Genomic DNA, 19,089 nt, shown 5'->3' on the forward strand with positions numbered 1-19,089 from the left:
TGTCTCAGGATCCTGTCGTCACTAAAGGTTTGTCTTGCCTGAGGTCCGTCATTGAGAATGTCAAAAGCACTTACACCACTGCTCTGCTAGCGTACACTTTCAGTCTGGCTAGAGACACAGACACTCGACTGCAGCTTTTTAAGCAACTGGAGGATGTTGCTATTTCAGAGGGTAAGACATCTGTTTCCAGTGACTTTCTGTTATCTTTTATGACTGCACTATTGTTTTTGTCATGCTCATTGAGTTACTGTTGTATCTTTTGTCCATGTGTCCTAAAGGGTCTCATCTCCACTGGTCTCAGTCTGCATCTGCTGATGACTCTGATGACTCTCTGGCAGTGGAGATCAGCTCATATGTGCTGCTAGCTGTTCTCTCTGCAGATTCACTCACTACAGCTGATCTGGGCTTTGCTAACAGGATTGTCAGCTGGCTTGTGAAGCAGCAGAATGCCTATGGAGGATTCTCCTCCACACAGGTGACTCAAACTACTCAAATCAGACACGTGATTGCTGAATAACAGGTGAATGTCACATTACTGAACACATTTATTTCTCAGGACACAGTGGTGGCTCTTCAGGCTCTGTCTTTGTATGCCACTAAAGTGTTCAGCTCTGACGGCTTCAGCACAGTGACTGTACAGTCAGCAGGAGACACTCACCTCTTTGATGTCAATCAGGACAACAAGTTACTGTATCAGGAGAAGCAGCTGCAGAACGTTCCAGCCAAATACAGCATTGAAGTCAAGGGCTCAACCTGTGTGTCTGTGCAGGTCTGTAGTGTGTTCAGCTTCACTGACTCACTTCCTCTTAGCATTTTGTGGTTCTTTTGCTGTGAGATGGATTATAAATGTGTTTTTGTTTGTGTTGTCTTTCTCAGGTGGCTCAGTTCTACAACATTCCCACTCCTACTGAAAATAAAACATTCAGCATTGATGCTAAGATTGAGGGAGACTGCAAAACATTGGGACAAAATTTCATCTTGAAATTCACTGTCAAGTAAGAGCACATACTTTCCATGTGTGTGTGTGTGTGTGAATATATATATATATATGAAGGCTGCCATCAGCTAAAGATTTTCCTAGTTGACTACTAGTCATTCATTTAAGCAATTGTCAACTAATCGCACCTGTATGAAATTAATTTAATGTTTGACAGGACAGAGACTATCTCTTGTCTATTATCTACAAGTCTTCTACCAAGGTACCAAAGCAAATAACACTTGTTTTGAAAAATGAGAAGAGAAAATGTTGTCTGACAAGACATTACAAGACATTAAAGCTATAAATCATAACTCTGGAGTAACTCATGGAATATTGTTCAATTTGTAGACAATAGTGTGACCAGATCGCAAAAGCAATTCAAAGCCGACAAATGGCTTTAATGTATGGTTTCATGTAGATCTCTCATTTGGCATGAATCCAAATGTTTCCATAGTTGTGATGTAACATGTAATTGCTAACCTTATTTAAAAGGGGTTACCATATGTGGTACTTGGTCAAAGGAGGTTGTCAAGTTGACTAACGATTAGTCTGCTATTAGAGGGGATCCCTAATATATATATTATAAAGCATAATTTTCACTAACAGATTTTTTTTTTTTTTTATATGAGGCATTTAAGAACCATTCCTTTCCATTTGCTTTTTCCAGATATGATGGTCTACAGGAAAGTACTAACATGGTCATTGTGGATATTAAACTCTTGTCTGGATTCACAGCTGATACATCAATGGTGAATTTGAGTGTTTCATCACAAAATTGTAAAATGTAAAGAGGTCAGTATTTAAAGATTAACCAGCACTTCTTCCACACAGCTCAGAACTTCTTCTGCAGGGTATGCAACACTTGTGGAGCGGGTCGATGCTAAAGATGATCATGTCATTGTGTATTTGAAAGAGGTGAGAGAACAGCAACGTTCATATTTTATGTAGGTCAATTCATAAACATTTTATCCATAGTGTCATGACTGAGGAGACTGTTTCCTCCCACAGATCCCAAAAAATATTCCAATGAGTTACCACATACAAATGAAACAGGTTCTTCCAGTGAAGAATCTCAAGCCAGCTGTGGTGAAAGTGTATGATTACTACCAAACAAGTAAGATTTTATATGCCAGTGTTGAATGTTTTTATCATGTAATGTAGATTTTTTTTCTCCATGTGCAAGTTTCCATTGTTGTATAAATGTTAACATTCATCTTTTTCTTCAGGTGATCAGTCAGAGACTGAATACTCCTTCCACTGTCAATGAAGCGGCAGATCTGAAGCACATCAGCTCCTAGTTCAGCTTGGAAAAATATGTATAAACGCTCAAATGTTTAATATTATGATGTTTATTCTTTATCCTGGGCACAATTTTTTTCAATCCATCAACACAAATATGAACACAACCCTAAATCTGACTTTATGGTTATGTCTTTTTAAATCTTGGCTTATCAAATCACAACATGTGTTTCATAAAAGTTTTGAAAACAATAATGGTGAACAGGTTGAAATTTATTAAAATTTAAGTGTAGAACCATCGTGCTCTTGCAACATTTCAGAATCAGATGTTTTATGATTGTTCTATCTCAGCTCATCTTAAAACACTAAAGACAATAATTTATACCATTGTAGATCCTTCTGCTCTAGAATATTTGTGTTATCCTTTTATTGATTGAACAGTATCAACCAACAGCAATATTCTTTTTTTTTTTTTTTTTTACGAAAACCAGGTGGTTAGAAACTTAGAGAAGACCATTCCCACCATTGAATTAAAATAAAAAATGTAATCGTGACTTTTTATCTCACAATTCAGACTTTTTTTATTCTTGCAACTGCAAGTTTCTGAAGCCAGAATTGTGACACGTGACTTTGTCGCACAAAACTGCAAGTTTTCTTAATTCCATTCTGACTTTATGATTCACAAGTTTATATCGCAGTTCTGAGAATTAGAAAACATCAGAATTGTTTGACAAAAAATAAACCGCCCATAAATCTTTTTTTATTTATTGGTGGAAATGGGCTTCCTTCTATAGAAATGTTACACATCCCATCACTGTCAAGTAATAAGGAGAAAACCAGAAGAACAGAATAAGTTAAACCTTGTGCTTTTCCTGATCCATTACCTTAATCAATGTATTCCACAAACCGGTTTTCTTTTTAGAAAAGTTTCAGGTTCAGATTCAAAAAATCAATTCATCGGTTCCTGACGTCATAAAAGCAATGATGTCACCAGACATTTATTTTCTAATAACTCAATGCCATGTTTTATCAATGAAACATTCAAATAAAGTCATTTGTGCCAACACATATTGAAACATTAAAATAAAATATGTGAATGCATATTGCTGATTGCTTTTCATTCACTAATCTTAATGGCATCAGTGGTCATTTTCATTCCTGGATCCTTTATGCCAGATTATGGCCCTGTCCCAAATGGAACACTTCATGCTCATTTGCGGTCTTTAATGGACTTACAATGGCCACTGTGTGAACGTGTCCCTGAAGTCCACAAGACCATAGTGCAGGGATTCTCAAATCTGGCCCATGAGATCCATTTTCCTGTATAGTTTAGCTCTAACCCTAATCAAACACGCCTGAGTATGTCTTCAGGATCATTATAAAATCAGAGGCAGGTGAGTTTGATCAGAGTTGGAGTTAAACTTTGTAGTGCATTCGCCCTGCCATAGGGTGTCCCATTTGTCATTTTAGCCTTCAGAAGTGCTGGCGAGCCCCCCCCCTGCGGCCATTACACGCCCTTGATCTGCACTTCTGACAAGCCTGCACTGGGGCGAGCTCCGCAGCAGACTTCTAGCTGATGTAACAGAAATGAGTCGAACCAGACAAATTAAAGAGTCTATCAAAGCTGTTTTGGAACACGAGCCGAATTCCTCAGGAAGTCATAAAACATTCTGTGCCACAAGTCCCAAGCAAGATGAGCAACCAACTTGTTAACACAGCAGCTTTCAACATAAACACCACTAGAACAATTATTTACAATTTCAATTCGAAGAAGAGAAATTTGGTGTCAAATGTGTGGTTCGTAATCGAAATGCAACGCTGGACATCACATGTAAACCCATGAGATCGAGTTAAACACTTCCATTGACTTCCCCCCACCTAGCAGAACCAGACTGAAATTCCTAAGGGGGGGACCCTCTGGTCTTCACCGAACATCCCTATGTCAGAGAATGACAAAGAAACTGTCTTTTGTACATATATGGACCACAATGAACTCCAAAATGACTTCTAAATGAATATCATTCCATCGCTTAACTCCATATTCATTTATACGTTACCCACATGTAACGGTGGTGGCCGCCCTAGCTTAAATTTTTTAAAGAAAATGTTCGGGCGCCAGACAAGATAAATCCTGTCAAATTATAAATTAACCCAGGATAGCAAAAACTAAGAAACCACCTGTTACAATAATAATACTACTAATAATAAACAGTCCAAGGAAAATTTCATATGAGAAATTTATTCCATGAGTGCATGAAAGAAAAAGAAAAAAATCATCATGACAAAAGATCATATAAAAAAAAACAAAGTTCACAGCTTTTCACTTTTCACACGTGATCTTAGCTTGCCGTGTAGAAAACCGTGTCATTCTATCATGTCCGAGTTCATTCATATAATGACCATAGAGAGAGAGAGAGAGAGAGAAAACATGAAATAAAACTGGTTCAGATTTAAGAAACAATAACAATAAATCAAACAACAGTCTTAGAGCAAAAATAACATTTGCATAATCATGAAAATAAAATAAATAAAAAACATACAGAATTCACGGATGGGAATTTAACATGAGTGGGCATGTGTGAAGTAATGTATGAAATGGGGTGGCGTACAAGTAGGCTACTGACCAGGTTTGCAAATAAGAAGGAAGCTGAGGTTGCACGTCGTCATCAGACACTTGGACAGGAGGATAAACGGGCAGCTTTTCGTTGAACATTTCATCCATATAGACGGTCTGGAAACGTCATGCTTAAGTTTAGTCAAACTCCATGCTGCTCAAACATCATTTACAGGGAATAATACTCAAAGCGGCCATACTTTTTCTCTTCACTGGAATCCATTAAATCCGAAACATGCAACAGTAAACCTTTCAACGCAAACTTTGATGACGCACCTCTCTCAGGTACGTCACATCTCCTTTATATTCTCCATTCTTCCGCTGTTAATTGAAAACTCTGCCTAAATCATTTCAATTGAAAACGAAAGTAAACAAAAAGGTACGGTGGCCGAAGTTTTCCACTGCCACACACACATTCGACTATCATGTATAATCACTTATTGTGTATGTCTATCCTAACTATAGGATACATAGTCATGTCTAGTATTGATCTAATTGAATCTGCTTGCTTGATATTGTCCTGACAATCATTTATTTGTCAAATATATCATAACCTGGTAATAGGAATCATGTCCAAAATTAGACCCTGCAAGGCAGGAAAATTCGGCCTACATGCTTGGTAAGATAAACATATGATTTATGATACCCCCGAGCCAAGACAATATCTGATTGGTCAAGACAACATTTGAGGTGTGGCCAACAGGCCAGTTTAAATACTTAGGACACCATAAAATTGTTGCTTTTAGTCTCTAGCTGCCATGTTTTTTCTCATCACTATTCTTTGAGCGCGGTTTCAGCGTGCTTCAGCCTGCATGCCTGCTGCTACTTAGCCACGAAGAGAAGGAACACAACCTTGTCTCATCAAACGTTATTTCTTTTCTTTTCCGTTTGTGAGTTTCGTGTTCTGAGTTAAGTTTTGTAACGTCGAGTCTCCGACGCCTGACCTCGGATGCCCGTTCAACTTCAACCAGCGCACACAACTTTGCACCTTCAGCCAACGCCCAACAACCACGGGCTTCCTAAGACGTCACTTCAGCGACTACTGAACTTCCAGCCAATCAGCGACACCGGGATAGCCCTTTCAACGGGACTCCCTTTCACAGTAAACCAAAGCAATGTACCCTCAGACATTTGTGCTGGTGTATCTAATATAATTTTAACCCCATTGAGGAACCTAAATGCGAGTGTTAATTACGTGATTGATGGTTGTTCATGTCTATGCAATTTAACGTATTGCTGTAAACTTGGGATTCCATATTTCCATTCTCTTAAACTCATCTTTCCCTAACTTTCGGTCTTCCTGCAACTTGTGTGAATGTGTGAGTGCGTGCGTTTATGTGTTAGATTAGTTTATATGTCTTAGATTTATCTAATAAAGCCTTATTCATATTGAAAAGAGAAGTATATTGTGTTTTGTGCTTACAAGTTAAAACTTGTAAAACTGCCGATCTTGTAACTGTGCTAATTGATAGTGTTTTCACTATAGTTTGGATATTAATATCCAGCGCAGATTTGATGTTGAACGGCTCGTTCAGTGAATCGCAGGGCATCTCAGTGATCAGCCGTGAAACAGTTATTCTGTTCAAATTCCCTTTAAATTATTAAATGATTCCCTTTGAGCTAAATTGACCTGTTTCCATTACACCAACAGTCAAAGTGGCATTACGCCGCATGACACATACATCTCCCGGAAATGCTGTATAAATCAGCCAATCCGATGATGACTTCGAAACACACACACACACACGTGTATGCCGTATGCATCAGATGTTCAGCCAACGGTCTGTGGACATGACGTCTGAGGCTGAGATTTTGTCAGATACGACTGACTAGTATTGACTAACCTACAATTTATAAGAGAAGATTCCTAATAAAAGATTTATAAGCATATCTCTGGTAAACTATGTTTTGCTTGTTATAAAGAAACTTTATCTATCAGACTCATTCAAGTCCTTAGTGATCAGTGTTGGGTAAGTTACTCAAAAAAGTAATCCACTACAAATGACTAATTACTTCTTTAAAAATGTAATTTGATTACATTACTGATTACTGCATTTAAAAAGGTAATCAGATTAATAATTACTTTACTTTCAATTCTACTTTTACTTTTCAAGTTATCAAACCTAAAAAAAAAAAAAAAAAAAAAAAATACACTGCAAGGAGAAACTCTAGTTCTTTCATTAGTTTAATATTGACCGAAAAAACACATAATACATTTATAGCCTACATTCCCAAATTCTACAAAACCTTTTTGCATTTTTCTGTGTTTTTTTTGCGCAGTGCTTAGCACTGTTATGGAACCGATGTTGTTTGGGGGGTTGGCAATAGTAGGGTGGGAAGGATGTGTGGTTCTGATGTCAACTTTTCACAAGTCAAGTCACAACGGTTTGTGAAAACAGCTACTTTATGCAGGCAGTGTGCATTTTACTGTGGACTGACTGTTTTGAAACTTATATATGACGTGATGTGACATACATACCCATACTCAGAATTCATGCTCTGCATTTAACCCATCCAAAGAGCACACACACACTGCGGCACCCAGGGATGCTGCGGCACCCAGGGAGCAGTTGGGAGATCATTGCCTTGCTCAAGGGCACCTCGGTTGTGGTATTGTCAGTACATACAAAATTCCTACAACACGATGTCACTCGGGGAGCATTTGATAATGGGGAGATGTCACCGCAATTCCGGCCTCTGATCGTAAATGCTCTCTGGCCGTTGTTGGGATGATGCAGCTGTAAATGCTCTGCATGGATGTGCTTCAGCTGTGCTTGCACATCTTTACGCACCACCCGCGGCTACCGCCGCTGGTTTATAATAAAACAATACGCACTACTCTCAATAACAGCTGCAAATGTATTAATATTTTCAATGTATATATTAAATATACAAATACATATACATTTATCAAATGCTTTTTTCAAAAGTGACTTACAAATGTGAAGCACTAAATTCAATTCACAACTGTTTGTATTCTTTCAAATAATTCCATGGTTTTACCACAGCATTTGCAGTAAAACCATAGTAAAAAAACAAAATCAACCATAGTTTTACTACAGTGAACATGATTTAACTATGACTGCTGCAGTAATACCATAGTAAGTAAAAAAAAAAAAAAAAAAACATTAGTAGGCTACAGCATTTGAAGTAAAACCATAACTAAATGCTCTCTGGCCGTTGTTGGGATGATACACTGTACTCGATGGCGCCGCAGATGGCTGCTTCAGTGCTTGGCTCTCCAGTGTTTGTGCTGTTTTTGTTTGTTTTTCCTGTTTTTTGTTTAACAAACACGATCAGTTTCACCAGAGATGAACTGCTGAACATTCGGCAGAACACACCACAAGATCTTTTACCGGATTTCAATTATTCAGACGTTTTACTGAACGTTGTTATCGGAGGAGCGGCGGCGCTGATCAAGCGCTTCAGGACGCGCAGACAGGGGAAGCGAGCGGGAGCGCTCGTCAGACTCAGGAAGCGCGGATTTCGAACGCCGCTGCTCTGTGTTTCACGGAAACCTGGCTGAATGACGCCATACCGGACAGCGCGCTCCATCTGCCGGGCTTTCAGCTGTTCAGAGCGGATCGGGAATCAGAATCAACTAGGAAATTGTGCGGCGGCGGGACATGCTTTTACATCAGTGAACGGTGGTGTACAGATGTAACTGTGTTAAAGAAGATGTGCTGTCCTGATCTAGAAATGCAGTTTGTCAACTGCAAGCCGTTCTATTCGCCGCGGGAGTTTCACTCGTTCATTCTGGTAAGTGTTTACATCCCTCCGCAAGCGCATGTGAGCTCAGCTTTACAGAAATTCGCTGATCAGATCACAGACACAGAACAACAACACCCGGACTCTGTTTTAATCATTCTTGGGGACTTTAACAAAGCCAATCTCTCCCGTGAACTGCCAAAATACAGACAGCATCTTACATGTCCCACCAGAGACAGTAATGTATTGGATCACTGTTACACCACAATAAAGGATGCATATCACTCTGTTCCACGAGCAGCTTTGGGACGTTCTGATCACTGTCTGGTTCATCTTATACCGTCCTACAGGCAGAAACTAAAATCTGCTAAACCTGTAGTAAGGACTGTGAAGAGATGGACCAGCGAAACAGAGCAGGATTTACAATCTTGTTTTGAACTCACTGATTGGAGTGTTTTTGAAGCTGCTACCACCGATCTGGACGAACTCACAGAGACCGTAACATCCTATATTAGTTTCTGTGAGGATATATGCATTCCTACCAGGACTTATTTAACATTCAACAATGATAAGCCATGGTTTACAGTAAAACTCAGACATCTTCGTCAGGCCAAAGAGGATGCCTACAGAAATGGGGACAGGGTCTTGTACAATCAGGCCAGGAATACACTGAACAAAGAGATCAGAGCGGCTAAAAAGACCTACGCTAAAAAGTTGGAAGACCAGTTTACTTCCAACGACTCAACTTCAGTGTGGAGAGGTCTAAGAGCCATCACGAACTACAAGACACCATCCCTTTGCACTGAGGCTAATCAACGACTTGCTAACGACCTGAATGAGTTTTATTGTAGATTTGAAACCCCCAACACCCATTTTGACCATCTCCCTACACAACCATTAACACATCCTGCAATCCCACCCTCCACACCTCCTGCTCTTCAAATCTGTGAAGATGCTGTGCGCCAGGTCTTCAAGAAGAACAAAAGAAGAAAAGCACCAGGCCCAGATGGTGTTACACCAGCCTGTCTGAAAATCTGTGCTGACCAGCTGGCCCCCATCTTTTCACAGATCTTCAACAGATCCCTGGAGTTGTGGGAAGTGCCTTCCTGCTTCAAACGCTCCACCATCATCCCCATCCCAAAGAAACCCAAGATAGCAGAACTTAACGACTACAGACCTGTGGCTCTAACGTCTGTCGTCATGAAGTCGTTTGAAAAACTGGTTCTGGCTTATCTGAAGGACATCACTGGACCCTTACTGGACCCCCTGCAGTTTGCTTACCGAGCAAACAGGTCCGTGGATGATGCAATCAACATGGGATTGCACTTCATCCTGCAACATCTGGACAAAACAGGGACTTATGTGAGGATCCTATTTGTGGACTTTAGTTCGGCATTCAACACCATCATCCCAACAGCCCTTCAGACCAAACTGACCCAGCTCACCAGCTTTCTGACAGATAGGCAACAGTTAGTGAGACTGGGGAAATTCACATCAAACAGCTGCTCCACCAACACTGGTGCCCCTCAGGGATGCGTCCTCTCCCCTCTGCTTTTCTCCCTGTACACCAACGACTGCACCTCTAAAGAATCTTCTGTAAAGCTCCTGAAGTTTGCAGACGACACTACAGTCATCGGCCTCATCCAGGACGGTGATGAGTCTGCTTACAGACAAGAGGTTGAGCAGCTGGCTGTCTGGTGCAGTCTTAACAACCTGGAGCTGAACACGCTCAAAACAGTGGAGATGATCGTGGACTTTAGGAGAAACCCCCCTGCACTTTCCCCACTCACCATCATGAACAGCACTGTGACTGCAGTGGAGTCATTTAGATTCCTGGGAACTACCATCTCTCAGGACCTGAAGTGGGACAATCACATTGACTCCATTGTTAAAAAGGCCCAGCAAAGGTTGTATTTCCTTCGCCAGCTGAGGAAGTTTAACCTGCCACAGGAGCTGCTAAAACAGTTCTACTCGGCCGTCATTGAGTCTGTCCTCTGTACTTCAATAACTGTTTGGTTTGGTTCAGCAACAAAATCAGACATCAGAAGACTACAGAGAACTGTTCGGACTGCTGAAAGGATAATTGGTGGTCCCCTGCCCTCCCTTCAAGAACTGTATACATTCAGAGTGAGGAAAATGGCTCAGAAAATCACTCTGGATCCCTCACATCCAAGTCACCCCATCTTTGAACTTTTGCCATCTGGCCGGCGCCTCAGCGCCGCAAACACCAGAACAGCAAGGCACAAGAACAGTTTCTTCCCCCAGGCAATCTACCTCATGAACAGTTAAATGTTCCCTACTTATGCTTATAAACGTGCAATATTCTAATATTTATTTGTTAACCCTCCATCCTAGAACATTCCTGCATCTCACTCAATCCTATTCCATTATCATTTATAGCACAATTGTTTATACACTTATTTATTTGCCAATTTGTAAATCATTTTTTTTTTATTTTTTTTTTTTTGTGTGTTGTTGTCTCTGTGTAATGGAAGCTTATGTCACTAAAACAAATTCCTTGTATGCGTAAGCATACTTGGCAATAAAGCTCATTCTGATTCTGATTCTGAACTACAAAATTTACCATAATTTCAAAAACTATGGTTACTATAGTCATGATTACCACGGTTTAACTGTACTATTACTACAATATAATCATAGTAGAACCATGGCATCAAATCCAGATTATGATCTTACAATTTACCCTTTAATCAGCCAGAAATTACTGATTGAGACTCACTGAGGGAAGAGTATCTTCTCCCAACAAAGTATGACAGCAGCTCAAAAATAAGACATGTGTTTAGTACTATTACTAATTGATTTCTATTGCAACATCAGAATTTTCTTAGCAAAAACTGAGTTATAATAATACATGAGTTACTGTACATTAACAAAATAAAAACTGGGCATATGTCTCAGGTAATGCATGTAACCATGGTTCCTCAAGGGAACGAGAGTCTGCATCGGAGGACGCTTTGGGAACGCCCTTCAGTGTGACTGGCCCTGAATCATGTGTGTAATCAGTCCAGTTGATGGGCAAGATGTCATAGACGGTTGATGAGTGAGACCAGCAAGCTTAAAAGCATGTGGCAAAGCCTGTATTTAGCCTCTAGGAATGAGGCAAGTGCCGGAAGATGCCAGAATTGTGGCACTGCGATGCAGTGTCTCGTTCCCTGGAGGAACCATGGTTACATGCGTAACCTGAGACGTTCCTCTTCAGGAACTCGAGCTGCATTGGAGGACGCTTAGGGAACGAGAATGCCCATGCTGCCAGACTTTCATATCTCTGCCTAGTGTGGAAGAGCACACCTAAAGTGAGAGAAGGAGCCAGGAGCCTGACAAGTAATCAGGGACATCCTGTCCAATACCCAAACATCAGAAGGAGTGAGTCTTGACCCCCAAGAGAGGGGAGATCAGAGGACTAGAGGGTTTAGGATAGTATCTTGATCCATCGCTTAGCATAAGCGTCTTCTGGCCTAAAGCCTAAGCTTCAGTGCACCATGGAGGAAACATGTAACCAGAGGGTGTCTGCCCATTGCATGGGCACCGAGAGGGGCCCGGTAGGCCACAATTGCCGTCACATAGACCTTCAGGGTGGAGTGGGTCCACCCTGTGCAGAGAAGGGTCTGCAGAAACTCCAGAACTGTCCTAACCGGGCAGTTAACTGGGTCGAGCTAGCGGTCTCACAACCAGGAGGTGAAACTTTTCCACCTCAAGGTGTAAAGTTTCCTCATGGAGGGAGCTCTGGATTGGAGGATGGTCTCAGCGACCTCTGTTGAGAGACCGGAAGCTAGGAGTTGTTACCTCATCAGAGCAGAGGTTCGCTTTCTGCCTGTGATAGGAGATCTCTCCTGAGGGGAACCTCCCATGTAGTGCCTTCAAAGATAGAAATCAGGTTTGAGATCCATACTCGGCCTGGCCAGAATGGGTCTACTAACAGTAGAAGGACCCCATCCTGGCGCACTCTCTCCAGAACTACCAGGAGCATAGCAATCAGGGGAAAGGCATACATATGAAGCCTCTGCCATGTCTATACCCTGGTATCCAGCCCCAATAGAGCTGGAAGAGTCAGAGAGAGATGAGTAATGAGTCACTGAATTGAGGCGAAGGAGAACAGAACTGGATCTGTGGCCTCTCACTACAGTGTGCAGGACCCATTGAGACACATTTGGCAGTAGTTTTCATGCTAGACTCTCAAAGCTGAAGTCTCCTATTAAAAAAGATGTTCCTCAGAACCACATCGTCTGCTAGGAAGATAGACCAGAGCCTGTTCGGGGCAGGACCCAATGTAGCACTTGGCAGGGGCTCCCACACTATCTTGTGACCTCCTAAAGGAACCAGTCTTGCGAGACTGGCCTCTGGTGCACCTAGAGTGGCTAGCTCGGTGCCCAGAAGTGGCGGACCAGCAGGGGGCGACCATATCAGCTGCTCTAGAGACCTCCATAAAGGCAGAGAGCCTCTTAGTACTGCTACATTTCTGGGCAGTAACTGAGAGAAGCGCTCGTCGGAGACTGCTGCGCGCTGGAACACCGGCAGGTTTGGCAAATCGATCTCCTGAGGGCACTGAGGAGAGACGGGCACTGTGTAATGTGGTGACCACCGCTTTTCCCCAGAGGGAGCTGGCCCTCAAAAAGTCCTAGGCCTTAGGCGTCAAGATATTTACAAGGAAGACTTTCCATTGAGTATGACAGACCACAGAACCGCCTTCTGCTAGAAGCCTTCGGCCTGGGAGTGCCAATCTAACTTTAGACTCTGTGGAGTATGAGAAGTGAAACCCCCAGCACAAGGGGCTGGAACACGGTAGGGTGTGTGACTGCTCCGCCCAGCAGCCCTTGCTGATGACGAGAGGTAAACACATGTTCTCACTCGAGAAATTATATCCCAAGAGCCCCCTTACTTCTTATAGTCAGATAAATATTTAATTTTATTCCTCAGAATTAAATTTAGTCAAACAACCAGATGAGTAAACACGGTCTGGTGTAGAAAAATTCACATCAAAAGGATGTAATATATGCTTTGCCGTGGCAGCATGCAAGTTTTTTTTTCACTCAGTCACACAAACAACATCAATCTCCACAGAGAAAAATTAATGCTGCAGCATTTCTTCCCCCCTCTCAGAGGGGGAAGAAACCGCAGTGCGGTCTTCCAAGCCTCGAGAACAAGCTCAAGATCTAGGGAACACAGTTGGAGATAGAACGAGCCGTCTCCATCCCGTCCGTTAGATCATGTGCAATCCCTGTGATCTCAGTCGCCGCCGTACATCAGCAGCAGCAGGTCCGCAACCGCAAGATCTAACGAACGGACACACTCCTCCTCTAAGAGAGCCTTCTGAGAGTGAAGCAAAGCAGTAACAAATGCTTGCATCGCAGCCATCAACTCTCTCAAGAGTTAATTCTGCGTGCTTCACTCTCAAGCAGACAACACACAAACTACCCATTTTTTCTTTGCAGGCAGGGAAAACACACAGCCTGAACACTGCCTGCTCTCACCCAAAGCTTCTCTTGACTGAAGCTTTGGCATAATGGAGCTTATCAGTGGACAAACAACTTTAAATAAGACTCACAAACAGATAGTGATTGACAAGCACACAGATCGCTTGCTGAAAGACAGAAGGCTTAATGCCGGCTTTGCCGCACGTGTTTTTAAGGTTCCTGGTCTCAGACGTCACCCGCCTATGACGTCTCGCCCATCCATTGGACTGATTACACACGATTCAGGGCCTGTCATGCTGAAGGGCATTTCCAAAGCATCCTCTGGCACAGCTTAAGTTCCCAATGAGGAACAATAACTACAGCAGATTAAATGGTATAAATTATATGATACAAATTCTAAAATCCTTTCTGATAAAATCTTTTAAAAGTAACTTGTCTAGAACTAGTCTTGTTCAGTTAAACAATATCCTTCAAAATTATTAAAGGGTATGTTCAACAATTTTTAATCCACTTTGTATTGTTACAATGTTGGTAATGTCACGTGGAGGGTTGGGATGAACTCAAGCACAGACAGGATGCACAAAACACAGGGTTTAATGAGGACAAAAGGGGAAAACAAAACCCACAAGGGGGAAAACCACGACTAGGGAAAACTAGGATAATTTAACAAGACTAGGAAAACACAATAAACAAAAGACTCTTAACACAGGAACTCTAATGACAGGTAAACAATCACGGGTAGACAACGTCTCTTCAATGAGTAACAAAGTGTAACAATGAACCGCACAAGACAGTGAACACAAGGGGATATAAATAGGGAGACTAATAATGACATAACAGGTGGCACAGGTAAATCAATAATGACAAAACTAGGGTAACAAGGGGGCGGGGCAAGGAAACGAGACAACACAAGCACATGGCCCAATGACCAGGCCATGTGCTTGCACACAAAACACGTGTCTGTCATGATCCTACCTCAAGACTAGAGAAAAATAAAGGACACGAGGGCAGAATCATGACAGGTAATATATGTAAAAGAAAAATGTTTATTCTTTATCAGAGATACCCAGTTTACTTGTCAGCAAAGTTCTGATACATGACACAAAACACAGATTTTGTCATTTTGATATATTTTTTTGTCTTTTTATGTCTTTTTTTATTTGGCAATTTGTCAAAACTCATTTCATTTTGCATCATCCTGGGGAATGTTTTTAAATCTGAAGTATCTCTGTACATTCTTACAATGCAAACAGCCTTTTTTATGTCTGGAATTTCCCCTAACGTTACTTATAAAAAAAAGCTATGTTCATTACAGTAGTGAACATCATGAACATGATAAACATCAGACGAACACCACCTCAACATATAACAAATGACAAGTGCTCATTCTGTAATATGAAGAAAGATTTATGCTTTGTATACACATAGCCCACCTTTATTCACCTTGAATAGTAATTAATTTTTTATTTACAGTTTTTCTCAGTCACTTTGGTGCATTTTTCAAAACAGAAATGAAATTCTCCAAACTACTTGTACAACCTCCACATCATCTAGTCATTTATACACATCATAAAACCAGTTTCTCATTCTTTTGAACAAGTTGCGATTGCTTTTGTACATTCATGCAATTGATTATGCATGTTTATCGGCAGTTTCCCTACATTATCAGTTGCTCATGTCATGTTGCTCAAAACGTATTGCATAGTTTTCTGTGCAACAGTCTTACCACTCAAAACATCTAGTCTTTAGTTCATCGTATAAGTCATTAAATGCAAAATGGTTAATCTAGTTGTCAAAAACTGCCTAGCACACTTTTTATATTTATTTTTACACATTATTATTAGACTTTTTGTACATTTGGCATGAATTGTCCAAGTGAATCTTGACTTATGAAGAGAATGTAGATGATAAACCAATGATAAACCCTTTCTCTGAAATAGCTCAAAGGTTCATCTCATGAATCTTCAGTTGAAAAGCTTATACTGTATAGACAGAGGACAACACAAGAGTTACACATTCTGAAAATGGACTTATTTTCATATTTGTGTCCATATTTGTTTTTCCTTTTCTATATCACAATGACATTGTAAAGGTTTTTTTTTTGGTCAGACTTTGTAAAAGTGTAACTGGGAATTCTATCCAGTCTCTTTCAGTCAATATCCCACATACAGTAATGTGTAAATGTGTACGTTTGAAATGGATATATGGCATACATAAGCATATGGCATATTGTTCAATACAGTAGTTTACATCAGATCATCCGTCCAGAGTAAACTGTTATATTGACAACATGACTAAGCAATTTGACTGTCTTATCCGTAAACTATGACACAAGGACTTGTCATTCTGATGGCACTGATATGTTCATTGACACAGATATTTATTTTTGAGAGATGAACTAAGGATTTTGAGCAGGAGACTGGCTTTTGCAGGTAATTCATGGTGATTTGCTATTTGTACGAGTTGTTTTGAGAAATGCACTTTATGTTTTGCAAATTGTGAGTTTGATTCGAGAAATGTACTAAAGCGACTGAGAAAAACTGTAATTTTGTTAAAGTGTTTTTTTTTTTTTCGTACAGTAGGCGCCAACTTTAAATGTTTCAACAATGATTTCGTTAACAGCATTCATTTTGAAGCAGGTATTGATTTAAATGGTGGTTAAATTAACTATTAAATAGGCATACAACATTTTACATGGAAACATAATGCTAGTAAACATTATATTATTCCCACGATTCTGAAGAGTCTGAAATAGATGTTGTTCAGTCAGGACATTAAAAATATACACATCATAATTTATTCAGATAAATAACTGACTAGTACATAAAGTACAGACATGAAGCAGTCAATATTGTAAGTTAAGCTTTTCATTTCAACAGAGCAAGTAAAAGAGGCAATTGTATTATTCATTGTATATTCAAATCCATTTCTGATACTAATACGTTCATGTTTAATAATTGCTGAATAATTATGTACATAAAGAAATAGGTTTTATTTTGTGTTGGATCAGTTACCTGTGTTGGCAGTGCACAGCAGACACACCCACCTAAACATTTTAAATATATCGCTTAGCTGCCCAAAAGAAAAACATAAACATTGCAGATAGCATATGAAGCAAAAACGAATGCCGTTTGACTGATTTGCTTCAAATCAGGTGATTTTAGGTGAGCGGTTCGCATGTGACTCAATAGTGCTCTCTGCCGGTAGGGATAAGTAAGATGGCAAATTGAACTTACGGTGGCTTCACTGTCTCTTGGTGGTTTAGTACGGTGCCTTGGAAAGGTACGGAAGTTCTAAGCGGCCATGCATTATAATTTTTTTCCCTTTTTGTTTTCTCGTTATAACGACTTATTTTTCTCGTTATCTCGACATAACGAAGTTCGTTTTCTCGTTATAACGACTTATTTTTCTCGTTATTTCGACATAACGAAAGTTTGTTTTCTCCTTATAAGGACATGACAGTTTTACTGTTGCTATAGTAACGAACTCAACTTTGACAGGCATCTGATGAACAACCATGCAGGCGCTCTTACTGTAGCCTATATTTCAGCAAATTTAGCTTCGCCTAGGCAATAACGGCTACAATATACTGTATATAAATAAAGGCTGATCAATCACTGTTGATTTTTCCAAAGACAGTACAACTAACGTTTTGTTTTTGTAATTAACATATTTAAATGGCAACACCGCGAAATTAGAGCTGCTTGGATTAAACTCACTTTTCTTTTTCCCTTTATTTGAAATAAAACTATATATAATTTGTAATTTGTAGTAGTCATTATGTGGCAGATATCATGTGTGTTACAAGCTTCTGTTTGAAAAGAGCGTCCATTGTGTAGGAATACGTGTAGTGTGTGTGTGTGTGTGTGTGTGTGTGTGTGTGTGTGTGTGTGTGTGTGTGTGTGTGTGTGGAAAAAAACCGATTACAACATTATAGAACAAAACTGAATTAAATTAGCCTATGGATTTTACATATACATCACATTTCTCATCAATATGGTTAACAAAGATTAGTAATAAGGACAAAAAGCACATCAGCCTACATCGTTAAATCCCGTCCTGTAGATAAACAGAATACAGTGATGTCAACCTTGGTTTTGATAAGCAGTTATTTTATGACACAGAAATTATTCATAAAGTTCAATAAAAAAAAAATAAAATAAAAAAAAAAAAAAAAAAAAATAAATAAATAAATGTTTATTTTCAATTCTGTAAAAAAAAAAAAAATTTATGACACAGAACTAGTTGGTGGTGTACTTAATACACAAATATTCATATTGATTCAAGCGTTTAACATTTATGAATTAATTAAATGTCAGTAATGAAGACTGCACAAATTATAGCGATCACGAGGAAGGTCCGCGTACAGTAAAGTGGATAGTGTACAGGTCTATAGTGCCACCTACCGGTGCAGTTTTGTAACTTCTTAGAGAAAATTAAGTCGTTATAACGAGAAAACAAGAAGAAAAAATATTATAATGCATGTCCGCTTAGAACTTCCGTAGTACGGACATGGTTGGTTCACTTAGTTTTGTCATGGCCACGACTAATATGCTGGCCACGAGATATTAATTTGTGGGAACGTGGCCTTTAGATGCTATGTTGAGGGAACGAAATCCATTTCTTGTGGCCACATGACTTCTTATGTTGAGGGAACGACATGTTTTTCTAGTGACCACGAGTTTAATGCGTAAACAAACCTGCATGACCATAGCACCTCAGGATTTTCAGAGATGTGTTCATTCATATTTTATTTTGAATTACGAAAATTATTATTTATTCTAGAAAATATTTCATTATTAAATTATTATATTCTTGGCTGCTGGAATTTATTACATGTGGTAGTCAGCATTCAAATGAAGTTTATATTGAATACATGTTACATAAATAAGAAAACATTTTTATCGACCATACAGTTTTGTCCATTAACTGATTTTCTTTTCCCCGTAATATTTGAATAGACCTTTTTCATGGAACGCGAAATTTGCTTTGTGCAAATGGAGGATGCATTTAATTTGGCGTTACAGAGTTATTTGGACAGCTCTGAAATGACAGTAGTAATCTGTTTTACTTACTTTTAGCATCCATAATGTCAACAAGCAATGGCAACATTAGTT

At 39.8% G+C, this 19,089-nt stretch overlaps 1 protein-coding gene across 2 annotated transcripts in view; it reads left to right on the forward strand.

The window, feature by feature from the left end:
• LOC128029253 (alpha-2-macroglobulin) overlaps positions 1-19,089 on the forward strand; it is a 75,028-nt gene that overhangs the window by 17,435 nt on the left and 38,504 nt on the right. The window contains exons 27-34 of one of the 2 annotated variants that reach the window (XM_052616911.1): positions 9-171; positions 279-475; positions 557-769; positions 877-995; positions 1,647-1,728; positions 1,811-1,894; positions 1,988-2,093; positions 2,206-3,319. In XM_052616911.1, coding sequence (XP_052472871.1) covers positions 9-171; positions 279-475; positions 557-769; positions 877-995; positions 1,647-1,728; positions 1,811-1,894; positions 1,988-2,093; positions 2,206-2,246 — 1,005 coding nt within the window. In that variant the 3' untranslated portion in view covers positions 2,247-3,319. Of the gene's footprint in view, positions 1-8; positions 172-278; positions 476-556; positions 770-876; positions 996-1,646; positions 1,729-1,810; positions 1,895-1,987; positions 2,094-2,205; positions 3,320-19,089 lie in introns of those variants that run through there. The other variant, XM_052616912.1, reaches the window with a different exon arrangement.

The sequence above is a fragment of the Carassius gibelio genome, chromosome A15, assembly GCF_023724105.1.
Source record: "Carassius gibelio isolate Cgi1373 ecotype wild population from Czech Republic chromosome A15, carGib1.2-hapl.c, whole genome shotgun sequence".
Lineage (NCBI taxonomy): Eukaryota > Metazoa > Chordata > Actinopteri > Cypriniformes > Cyprinidae > Carassius > Carassius gibelio.